At 52.3% G+C, this 12,605-nt stretch overlaps 1 protein-coding gene across 1 annotated transcript in view; it reads right to left on the bottom strand.

Moving 5' to 3' along the window:
* Positions 1-5,578: 5,578 nt before the first annotated feature.
* Positions 5,579-12,605, bottom strand: part of XKR7 (XK related 7) — a 36,215-nt gene continuing 29,188 nt past the window's right edge. The window contains exon 3 of the mRNA XM_033186066.1: positions 5,579-12,465. Within this exon, the coding sequence (XP_033041957.1) occupies positions 11,513-12,465 (953 nt within the window). The 3' untranslated portion in view covers positions 5,579-11,512. The remainder of the gene's footprint in view (positions 12,466-12,605) is intronic.

The following is a 12,605-nucleotide window of genomic DNA, read 5'->3' as shown; positions in this document are numbered from 1 at the left end:
TGAGTACCATGATAGTACCTATTACACAGATTTTTTAAACTGAGGCTGAAGTGCAGAGCCTGGTTCAAGGAAGTCACACGGTGAGTAAGAGGTGGACCTGGGATTTCTGGCTGGTGTAGATCTGAGCCTAGTATTCCTTACCTCTAGGACCTATGCATTCTGCATGCCCCACCCAGGACAGATGGAAAGGTTCTGAGTGGCCCATTCACACCTTGCAGTGACACCTGGGTTCTGGAGACCTAAGCTCTGGAACTGATTTGCTATATATGACCTGGTCCAGGTTGCTTATTGTAACTTCTCTTGGCCTCAGCTTTCTTATCTTTCCAATGGGAACAATAATTTCCCAAAGCCCTGCTCTGCTCGTCAGAGCTGTGGCCAGAAAGACACAGGCCATGGATGGAAGAGCAGTTGGAAACCGTAAAGTACCAATGCACTGGATTCTACTGAAAGACTTTTTCTGAAAGCCTAGTGTTCAGGGTCAGTGCCTTGGAGGGAGGATCAGAGCACCCCACTGCTTCTGGGTGTGAGAGCTACAGGAGATCCTAGCCACTAGCCTTTCCTCTTCCTTCCCCTCCCTTGGAGGGGAAATGGCCCAGGCTGCTTAGTGCTGGCTCTCACAGCCACTCCCTCCTGCTCCCCTGCATCCTGCCGGTCACCTCCCAGTACAGGAAGTGAGATCTCCACTCAGCCTGCCAGGCGAACAGGAAGAGGCCAGGGTGTGCTAGCCAGTTCCTGACTCTGCTCTGGACATGAAAGCTCCAACTTAACCCCTTGAGCCAGCCCAGAATTCCCACCCTTGGAGCAGCAGCAGGGCATGAGAGATGTGGTCTCTTGCTCTGGCATCTCTATGACTGGCTTTTGCAAGCCTTTTCCTCTCTCTGGGCCTCAATTTCCCTGTCTATAAAATGGAAGCTTGTATTATTCCTGGACTAGCTCCAAACATCGCTGAACTGCTGGGAATCTCAGATAGGGCAATAAGTGTTTTGCACGCTACTAAAATTAGAAACTATCACTGTATTCCCTGCAGTGCTCCCTGCAGAGCCATAACAGATGAAGTGCTTAGTAAATGTCAGTGGAAGTGGTTGGAGATGGTGGATGTAGGCTCAAATGTATATGACCTTGAACACATTACCTCATCTCTTAGCACCTCAGAGCTCTCACGTGTCAAAAGCAGGAAAATGGCAGTACGTGCCTTGGAAGGCTGCTGCAGGGATTGAGTGAGAACAGAAGTGCACAATGATAACGTAGTATTAAAATTACCTTGTGAATCAAAGAAGAGATGAGCAAAACAAAGCCCCTGCTCTCAAAGACTTAACAATTGTGGCAGATAGGATTCATCTCTTTTGAGCCACCTCCAGTTGATTGGCAGGGGCTGCCTGAAAGCTGCGTAGAGGATTATAAAAACTGGATCTACTCCCAGCAGGAAGAAGGGATTGATTATCAATGCCTGCCACAGGCAGAAGTGGGGAAAGTAGCAGCAGGTGGTCAGTGCACATATTGACGGTGATCTGGTTAAAGACAAAGACACACAAGCCAAGAACTCTGGTATCAGGCCAGCAACTTGTTTGGGGGAAGGCAGAATCAGGAGCCATTCCCCAGGCCAGTGGCATTCAAGCCAAACCTTGAAAGGTGAATGGAAGGAAGGTTACTCTGGGCAGAGGGAACAGCTTGAGCAAACACAGTGCCAGAGTTCTGCCTGCAAGGAACAGACAACCCCGCCAAAGGTGGCTTAGACAAGAAGGAACATTTATTCTCTCTTAAAACAAGTCCAATAATGAGTGCTTTCAGATTATTTGAGCAGCTCAACACTAGCATCAAATTCCTTTATGTTTTTTACTTTGCTGGTGTTATTGTGTCCCTCCAATTTATTTGTTAAAGCCATAACCCCGAGGATCTCAGAATGTAACAGTATTTGAAGACAGGGTCTTTAAAGAGGTGATGAAATTAAAATGAGGCAGTTAGGATGGGCCTTACTCCAATCTCCCCGGTGTCCTTATATGAAGAGGAAATTTGCGCGTGTGATCCCAGCACTTTGGGAGACCAAGGCAGGCGGATCACCTGAGGTCGGGAGTTCAAGATCAGCCTGGCTAACATGGTGAAACTCCATCTCTACTAAATATACAAAATTGGCTGGCTGTGGTGGCACACGCCTGTAATCCCGGCTACTCGGGAGGCTGAGGCAGGAGAATCGCTTGAACCTGGGAGGCGGAGGTTGCAGTGAGCTGCGATCGCGCCACTGCACTCCAGTCAGAGTGAGACTCCATCTCCAATGAAAAAAAAAAAAAGGAAATTTGGACACACCAAGACAGCAGGGTCACTTGTGCACAGGGAAAGACTGTGTGAGAACACAGTGGGAAGACAGATGGCTGTCTGCAAGCCATGGAGAGAGGCCTCAGGAGAAATTGTCAGAGGTGTTTGAACCAGAGCAACTCCATCTTGAATTGAAGGTAGGTAGAATGAGGCTGAGACCTACTGGGCTGCATTTCCAGACAGTTAAGGCATTCTAAGTTGCAGGATGAGATAGGAGGTCAGCTCAAGATACAGGCCGTAAAGACCTTGCTGATAAAACAGTTGCAGTAAACAAGTCGGCTAAATCCCACCAAAATCAAGATGGCCACGAGACTGACCTCTGGTTGTCCTCACTGCTACACTCCCACCAGCACCATGACAGTTTACAAATGCCATGGCAACATCAGGAAGTTACCCTATATGGTCTAAAAAGGGGAGACATGAATAATCCACCCCTTGTTTAGCATATCATCAAGAAATAACCATAAAAATGGGCAACCAGCAGCCTTTGGGCTGTTCTGCATATGGAGTAGCCGTTCTTTTATTCCTCTACTTTCTTAATAAACTTGCTTTCACTGTACTGTATGGACTCACCCTGAATTCCTTCTCGTGTGAGATACAAGAACCATCTCTTGGGGTCTGGATGGGGACTCCTTTCCTGTAACAAAACCAACTCTGCCAATGCCTTGATCTTGGACTTCCAGCCTCCAGAACTGTCAGGAAATAAATTTCTGTTGTTTAAGCTGCCTGGTCTGTGGTATTTTGTTATGGCAGCCCGAGCAGACTCACGCACCTGGCAAGGTGGCTGCAGTGGCCTTGGGAGTAGCACATGATGCCATCCCGAGATAAGGCCAAGGGTTTCCCCTTCTTGTGTGTCTTTTTTTCATGGAGCAAAACCTTTCCCAGGAATCTTCAAAAGACTTCCCTTAAGAACCCAGGGGCCAGATGCATTTGCCAGGACTTTTTTTGGCTGAGTCAAAGACCAAATAACGGACCTAAACAGGAGAGTTTCTCTCTTCTTCAGGCAATAGTCAAGGGTGGGTGTGGCAGCCCCCTGGGTCCCAGACCTTGATGTCTCCTATTTTGTTGCTCCACCAAGCAGTGGTTCTGCTATCAACTGCAAGATGGCTCTCTCCACCCAGCTGCAGTCCAGCCAGTAGGGTCAACAAAGCAGAAAACATGATCTGTCTCTTTAAAGTGATGTAAGTAGCACAAATTTCTTCTTGGCCAGAACTTGTTCATAGCTGAGCCTAGCTGCAAAGGAGGCTGGGAAATGTAGTCTTTTATTCGGAGTGGCTATGTGCCTAGCTAAAAACTCTTTAGAGAAAAGGAGGAACATGGATACTGGGGGACACTTAGCAGTCCCTACCTCACCAGAATTGGGTCACATGCCCCTGCCCCCATCAATCCCCGGTCAGGGGAATTATCTTAGACCAATGGTCCTCAAATGTAGGCATATATCAGAGTCACCCAGAAGGCCTGTCAAACAGATTGCTGTGCCCCGTCCACACGGTGGCTGATTTTGTAGGTCTGAGGCCTGAGAAACTGCATTTATAACAAGTTCCCTGCTGCTACTAGTCTGGAGACCACAGTTTGGAAACTACTGTCTTTGGTCAATCATGATTTGCCTCCTGGGGCCAGGTCAGGGTTACATTCCCTGGGCACTTTGGAGGGGGATCCTTGAAAAACTGGGGCTCCATCTGCATGAAAGCATGGTGAGAAAGCCTGTTGGATGGCAATCAGGAGAGTGTGACGGAAACAGGAAGATGGGTGGTTTGGAGAGGCTGTGGGGGCCAGGTGGGGTATGTCAGAGATGAGACTCGAGGTCATTTTAGGCCCAGTTTCTAAAAAGTTAGAATCTGGCAGAAGAGTTTGACTTTTATCCTGAAGGCACTGGGGAGCCATGGGAGGTTCTGAAGCAAGGAAATGCCATGATCAAATTTATGGAGGGTACATTAAAGTAGTGGTCCTTGGCTGGGTGCAGTGGCTCACGTCTGTAATCCCACCACTTTGGGAGGCCAAGGCTGGAGGATTGCTTGAGGCTATGAGTTCGAGACTAGCCTGGACAACATAGGGAGACCCTCATTTCTATAATAATGTTTTAAAAATTAGCTGAGCATGGTAGCATGTGCCTGCAGTCCCAGCTACTCAGGAGGCTAAGGCAAAAGGATTGCTTGAGCCAGAAGTACAAGGCTGCAGTGAGCTATGATTGCATCACTGCACTCCAGCCTAGGTGACAGAGTGAGACTCTGTTTCTGGAAAATAAAAAAAGAAAAGATCTGCGAGGTCAGGTCCTCAGATCTGCTTGCACCAGAATGCAGGATTCCCAGCCATGTTCTTTAAACACACCTGAACTTAAAAATGCAGATTTCCAGGCATGTTCTACCTACTCCCTGATTATGGAGGCGGAAATATACATTTGAAACATATCCCGGCCGGGCGCGGTGGCTCAAGCCTGTAATCCCAGCACTTTGGGAGGCCGAGATGGGCGGATCACGAGGTCAGGAGATCGAGACCATCCTGGCTAACACCGTGAAACCCCATCTCTACTGAAAAGTATAAAAAACTAGCTGGGCGAGGTGGCGGGCACCTGTAGTCCCAGCTACTCGGGAGGCTGAGGCAGGAGAATGGCGTAAACCGGGGAGGCGGAGCTTGCAGTGAGCCGAGATCGGGCCACTGCACTCCAGCCTGGGCGACAGAGCAAGACTCTGTCTCAAAAAAAAAAAAAAAGAAAAAGAAACATATCCCTTCTTCTCCAAGTGATTCTCATGCACTTTGAAGTTTGAGAACCACTGGATTAGGATGGAAGCCCTGGAGACAGAGGCCCCTCTAAGAGGCAACACCCCCTAGGATAGGATGTAAGCTCCTTGAGGGCAGGGACCTTGCCTGTTTTATATCTTTCTTGTTCACTATGCCTAGAACTGCCTGGCACCCAGTAGGTTCTCAATAAGTATTGGTTGTAGTGGGGTTAGGAACTTCAGTCTGGGTCCTGATTTTGTCATAGACTCATTCTGTGATCTCTGACAAGTATCCCCACCTTTATCTCCCCCCACCCACTTTATCTGTGAAATGAATTTGGAGATAATCTGTAGAACTTTTGTCCTTAGGATTCTAGTTGATCGATTGAGATGCTGTCCAATAAACAGGAGACGTTGTGTAATGTCCCACTCTCTCCCAGCCCCTTTCTCTCTTAAGCCACAGAGATTGTGGCAGGTGGTACCCTATCCATCCCTCTTTCCTCATCTCCTTCCCCTGGCCCAGAACAGCCAAAACAATAGGACACAAGCAGCACGTACTGAAATGACTTTTAATATCTCATGTTGCAGCAAAATTAAAAATATACAAAAAGTTCGTGGTGTACAAAAGAGTCTCAGTAAAGAGGCCCCAGCTTGGGGCCCCCTCCCCCTCCCCCTCCTGGGGGAAGCACAGAGGGTGAATGGGGGTCAGGGGATGGGGGATGGCACAGATGTAGTAAATACCAGGAGGTGGGACCAGGAAAAGGAAACAGAAGAGGACAGGGGTGAGGGCCCGTTAGGAAGAGACAACAGGTAGGGGAAGAATCACTCGGAATTGTGCTGACAGAGGGAGATTAGCCCCTCAGGCATGGCTAGTGATTCCTAGAGTTACAGGGGCATGGAGGGGAGGATCAGGGCTGGGGGTATTCTGGTGGGACCCTCAAAAGAACTGGGTTCTGGTCTCACCCTGCCACCAACTTGCTGTGTGACCTTGGACTGGCCATCTCCCATCTCTGGGCTTGCCCCTTCAGTAAAATAGGATGCTGGATATCTAAACCATTGATTCCTAACATGGGGTCCCAGACCCTCAGGGCCTGTGAAAGCAGGAATGGGTGCCCACGAGTGCTTTTGAGAATTTTGTATTAAGCAACTCAATAAAATACAAATATTCCCCCACCGTCAAGCCCTAGAAGTTGACTTGAGGCCTTGGAAGCATTTATCTGCAATCAGAAGCTCAGTTTGAGTTAATTTAATGTGGGAAAATGAATTCTTCTTCAAGAAATGAGGCTAGTTTGGGAGAAAAATCTTCCAAACCACAGGATCCTCAGGGAAGAAAATAATGAGGGAGCTATGGGAACGGTTCAGATCCCTTCCAGCTATTTCATGATGGGTTTGGAAAGCCAGTGGGGCTGGGGGCTATGTTTATATGAGGCCTCTCCAAGTTCAGTGGTTTAGCTCAATGAAGACCAGGCAGAAAAGGGTCGGATTCGATCTGGGGGAATTTGGGTGAGAGAGAGATGGAAGAATCGTCTTTTACCCCCTGGCGCCTTCTGTACCCCCTCTTTGTCCTAGGGTACCCTCCATTCTGAGATTATTGCAGGTGCCCTGGGACCCCCACCCCTTCAGCCTGGCCCGGGGGTGCTCTTGCAGCGGTTATGCATAGAATAAAGGCCAGGGTTGCTGAGGAGAGGGCAGCCTCCTCCTCCAGAGAAGGGAAGGGTGGCAGAAGCCCAGCACAAGGGGTAACCTCTCTGTCCCCTGGGGAGTTTTCTGTCTCCAGAAACCAGGCCAGGCTTGAACGGGGCCTGCCTTTTCCACTCCCACATCTCCTGCTCCAGAGTTCTTCCTCCCCATACCTCTATCAGCAGCAGCCAAGGACCCAGAAATGTCCTATCCTCTCCCCAACCAGAATGGCACATTGCAGCCCCTTTCCTCCCCAGCCCCGGGTTTCAGAAGCTTCTGGGAAGCTGGGAAGGGGGACTCAGACCCCAACCCCACTACTGCCCATGCGGCTTGGCACCCACTCAGTCCCTTCCATTGAGACACTGCAAAGCACTTTAAAACATAAACTGACAGCTCCCCCTACCAACCTCTACTGCAGGCCCCACCACAGCTTGAACTGGGAGGGAAACAGGTGCCAAAGGTGGCAGGGGCCAGCACAGAATAGGACAGTTGGGTCCTGGCTTTCAGTCCACATCCTGCACCTGGACTCCCCTGCAACCCAATGTCAATTCCTCCTAACCAGTGGCCCCCAAGCTAGAAAAGACTCCAGCAGCCCCTAACCTGAGGCACTGGAGGGCCTGTAGCCCTTATCAGATGATGATTCCCAAACCAGGGACCCTGTGGACCCCCAGACTTCCCTTTTCAGCCAAGAGGGCAGTGGGCTCAGTTCTCAGATAGCCAGGTGATGGGGATTTAGGGTTGGACTAGCAAAGTCTCAGAGGGAGCCATAGCCTCTGTCCCTGACTTCCCCTGAGGGGTTTCCAGACTCTGCAGGACGCTCTAGAACCTTCTCAACATTTTGAACAGTAAGTCTCAAACTGGTGGCACATGGGCCAAATATGAGCGGCCTGCAGTTTCCCAAACATTTGATTTTTAGTTCCTATAGGCAGGGCACACAGTCACTCTCCTGTTTGCCAGAGTCCCCACCACTCCCTATTGTCTCCATTACTCTTATTTTCATTATCTTGAGGCATTTGAGTTTGCATCCCATGCAGCCCTTGTGCCAGAAAACCTTCTCCCTACTGTCCGAGGCTTCTGTGGACTCCAGGCCCAGATGAATTCCAAGGGAAGAACCTGCAGAACTCGAGTACTTAGGAGGGTGTTGGCTGCAAGCAAGACCTTCCCTGAATATTCCCAGCCCCTCAGCCCTTATCCAGAGACCCGGACTTTCCCCAGGTCTCACCTTTCCTGCCCTCTGCCTGCCCCGACTCTCATGGGTGACATGCCTCTGTGGGACACAGGTGTAGCAGGGAGCTGACTGGGGGTAAGGCAGATTTTGGGGAGACACAAGAATGAGGCAGATGACAGGAGGGGATCAAACAAGGCCCCCTTGTTGGGGAGCCCTCTGTGGGGGAGTGGGGAGGTCTGCGCTGTTCAGCTGGGGTGACAGTTACAAGACACATGGCACATCAGTGCCAGGAGGTGCCGTGATGGGGGTGTGGTGCCTGCAGAGGTTTGGGGAACACAGTCAACAGCCTGGGGGTCAGTTCTAAGAAGACAGGGAGACAAAAGTCTGCCCTGGAAATGGGGACACTGGTCTCCTGGGGTCAGAGGTAACTGAGGGCAGGGTCTGCCATATTTGGTACCCAAAGCATCCTGTTCTCTTCTGTTCCTGGCAAAATCAAGACGCACCCAACTACCTCTCATCCCCAGGGAAATCCTAACTGCCACTGACTTCCTGTGTGGCCTTTGGTGAGTCCTTGGGCCTCTCTGGGTCTCACTTTCTCCTATCTAATGTATATGGAGGGCAGGTGGCTTAAGGGACCCTCAGGGACCCTCTGGGCTGCAAGGACCCTGGGAGGGTGGGAAGGACTAGGAAGGACTGAGCATCTAGACTAGGGTGGGGGTCAGGGGACAGGAGGCAGAGGACCGGGGGGTCAGTTCTGCCAGGGGAGAGACTGGCTGAGGTAGATTGTGTCACAGAAAGAAAAACAAAACAACAGCTCTAAGGGGATGGACCCCTCCCTCATCTGACTCCTCTATCCCAGTGAAATGAAGGGATGAGCCAGTGGAGCAGGGGGCCTCAGGCCTGGTCCCAAGCTCCTGAGTGGAGAGTCCTTAAAGGGCTGAGACTCTTCTGAGGGTGAGAAGCAGGAGAAGGTGACTGCAGCCCTCTCTCCGGGCCCTTTGTGGCCATTTCTGTGCCCAGATGTCCCTGCAGGCAGAGGCCCTGAGGGAAGAGTGTGTGGGGTTGATAAGAGGCGGGGAGTAGGGGTGGAGTAAAATCCAAAAATGTGGCCATGGCTTCCCTGTGAGCCTCAGACCATGCCAAGCCCTGCCAGCACATCCCTGCCCCTTGGGAATCTCCTGGAGCGTAAAGGACCCCAGCTAGGACTTTTCCTCTAGAAGGCAGCAGCCAGATGGGCCATTCTGGGATACTGGGGAGGAGAACAACTTGCCAAGGGTGACCCTCATGCTAGCTCTCTGGGCCTCAGTTTCCTCATCTGTAAGATAGGTTGATAATGCCTCTCTTGCAGGGATGTCATGACCAGAGGAGAGTGTGAGTGAAACGGCATGGGGTGAAAATTCCTGGCACAAAGTCAGCTCTGGAGAAACAGTCTGTTTCTGGTTCTGGGTCCGCATCCTCAAAGCTCCCGTCTCACAAAGGCTTAGTATGTGAATTCAGTCTCCGAAGATGGATTTGGGCAGAGAACAAGCAGGATGGATGAGCCCAACAGAGCGTGCCTGGGTCAGCCTTGGGCTTCTTCCACCTCCCATCACCCTTGAGGCCTGGTTCCTGAGGGTGCTTAGCAGCAGAAAGAAGGAAAAGCACTCTTGCTGTGTTGGCAGGAGGGATGATGCACACACCATCTCGGCCTGTGTGCTGGTGGGAAGGGTGACTTGTATCATGGTTGTGATTGTGCTTGTGTGTATGTGGGCAGTCTGGCCCTCTCTGCCTTTGGGGTCACCCTACATCCCCAGCAATTCATCATTACCCATCACCTTTTGATGGACAGCCCAGAGTCTGGGACCTTGAGAGAGTAGCTGCCACTCTGGGCCTCAGTTTCCCATCTGTAACCCAAGAAAGGCTGAACCAGGGAGGTCTAAGCACCCTTCTAATTTGCATAGTCTAGGATTCTCATGGCCCACCTCACTCCAGGATCAGGTTTGCATCTGTCCTTAACATCCCCTGCTGTCCTCTCCCACTGATCACACCTAAGTTGCTGTGGGAGTGTATGTGTGTCTCTGTGTGTGTGAGGAGGGGGCAGGGTTACCAGCTCTGCTAGAGGCTCTGTCTCCTCACTCCATGGAACTGCCTACTTCCCCTCTCCCATACGCCCCCTCAATCCAGCACTAGCTGTCCTAGGTGGGAGGAGGGGCCTTGGGTGAGTCCCCTGAGCACACCAGGATGTTCAGGCCATGGGAATAGACCACAAGTCCTGGGGAGTCATCAGATCTAAGGCAAAACAAGTCAGTTTCCCAGATGTCGCCCCAGAGAGCCCCATTTGCAGGGTGGCTGAGAGCCAGGATTCATGTCATGTCCCCAAAGCTATTTTTTTTCCAGCTGGGAACCAGTTGGCAGCTGAAATGTCTCAGGGGTTCTGAGGACAACTTCCTTTTAGAAAGATGCCTATGGACCAAGGTAACAGGGGCCTAGAGCTCCCATGAGCCCCAGAAGTCTAGAATCAGAGCACCCATTCCTAGAAAATTCCATTCATGCTGGGCTCTAGAACCCCTTCTCCCCCACCACCATGACAGGTGCTAGAATCCCCCACAGCAGAGCAGCAGGGCTGCAGTGTCCTCCCCCATCACAACAGAATACACAGATCAGAGTGGCTCCCTGGGACATTTGATTGGCCTAGCACTCTAGAACTCAATCTAGAACTAAGCGTGCTTCTGGATCAGTTCCTCTGATAAATGTGCTAAAACCTCAGCTGCACTTGAGCCCAGAGATCTTTCCAGACATCTTATCTGCTGTGCTGAAGACCTGTATCTAGAAGCCACATTCCAGGTACTCATCTAGAACAAAGAATGGCTCCTTCAAACATTTCACCCGAGGCATGTGGAACCTCATCCTTCACAGAGCCCACAACAAGAGACATCTCCTGAGGAGTTCATTCTTGTTCGCTGTGCTCCAGACTGCAGGTTCCCCTTCCCCAAGTCTTCCACCCCTCCACGCTTCTGCCAGCCTAGACCCCCACAGTTCTTTCTCCTGTCCATCTCCAGCACTGCCAGCCCCCCACCCCAACACCCTGCCCCACCCTAACTCCCTTCTTCAACTCCCTCTTGCCCTGGCTCCAGGCCCCAGATGCTACAGGAGCCAGGCCATTCCTGTCCACATGATGCTCCAACCTCACCCCATCCGTTCCACAGCCTCCTCCATCCTTCTCAGAGATCTTTTGCCACCGCAGAGGCAGCCCACTCTCCACAACCCCGGAGGAGCACAGGGTCTAGGTCATGGACCCCAGACAGTGCCCTTTCTCTGGCAAGTCCAGCAGGGGCAACATATGGGCAATGCCAGGCAGGGGAGAGGTGTGGAGACCCCATGAAAGCAGGGCAGCTCGAAAAGTGTAGCACCAGATGATTCCCCAGGCCCTGGGTCAGGGGAATTTAGGGAATGGGCCACAAGGCTGAAAACGGGGCCCAGGGCTGGGGCCTCTGCAAGGCTGCCCCCTCCCCTAAAAGAACCCAAAAGTGGGGCTGCTCTACTCTTGGACCAACAGATCCACTCCCCCTTAGCCTGGTGGCCCTGAAATTCCGGGCTCAACACTGTGGCCAATGTGGGATCAGCCAAGCCTGTCCCTTTTGTGCGGGGACACTGTAGCCTACACTGTGGTCTCATACTCTAGCAGCTCCTGGGTGGTCCCCACACTCCGGTACTGCAACCGGGGCGTGGCAGGTGAGGAGTACTCCAGTGCCAGGATGGTCTTCCGGAGCCGGCGGTCAATAAAATGAGCATCCCACGCAGGGTACTTCTTGCGAGGCAAGTCAATCCGGATGACAGGCCCCTCTGTCCGCGAGGTGCGGGCCACTGGTGTGGGAGGCAAGCCAGGCCGCACCTGGAAGACAGGTGGGGTGGGGGTTCCTGCACGCTCTCCTGCCGAGGCCCCATCCCGCTCAGCACCTGTAGTCCTCGGCAGGGACCTGGGGGGACTCGTGATGGCGTCAGCGGGTGGGCCACAGGGCTCTGAGGCCTTACGGAAGATGCAACCAGGTGCCTGGGGACCCAGCATGGGCCCGTTGGGGTGCAGGAGACAGTAGTAGACACACATGAAGAATATGCCCAGGGCAAAGCTGGAGGCCACCACGCAGACCATGATGAGGGAGTAGAAGTCGGTTGAGAAGTTGCGGTTGGAGTACCAGAAGCCGGTGAGTGCAGCGTTCTCCAGCAGGACAATGCAGTGGTAGAGGGTCATGCGGCGTCGGCTACGGCCCTCCTTGACGTTGAACCAGCAGAAGATGTAGATGATACCCACCACCATGTTGTAGATGATCTCCTCCCATTTGGACATGCAGAAGTCCGTCTCCCCTTGGATGACCCAGAAGGTCATGACGCACCAGTGGGCCACGATGAAGATGCCAAAGTAGAGCTTGTAGACGCTGGCGAAGAGTGCGAAGGCCAGGCTGCGGGCGGCAATGGTGAACAGGTGCCACAGCACCTGGGCCACGGCGCCCTTGTAGGACAGCGGCCGCTTGTCGTCCCGCGAGTCCCGCAGCACCTTCTGGTAGGAGGCCAGCGTCCAGGCCAGAGACACAAGGGAGGCAGAGGTGGAGAGGGCTGTGGAGACAGGGCAGGGGCAGGGTGGGCTGGGTTAGGGGCGGGCTGGGGTTGGGGTCTGGGGAGAGGCGGAGGGTTCTGGGACAGGAGCCAGGTTTTGAAGAGGTGTGAGGAAAGGGGCTATGGATCAGCAGGGGTGT

The sequence above is a fragment of the Trachypithecus francoisi genome, unplaced genomic scaffold, assembly GCF_009764315.1.
Source record: "Trachypithecus francoisi isolate TF-2019V2 unplaced genomic scaffold, Tfra_2.0 Lachesis_group21, whole genome shotgun sequence".
Classification (NCBI taxonomy): Eukaryota; Metazoa; Chordata; class Mammalia; order Primates; family Cercopithecidae; genus Trachypithecus; species Trachypithecus francoisi.
The sequence above is the reverse complement of the archived record's forward strand: the minus strand, read 5'-3'. Positions and strand labels throughout refer to the sequence as shown.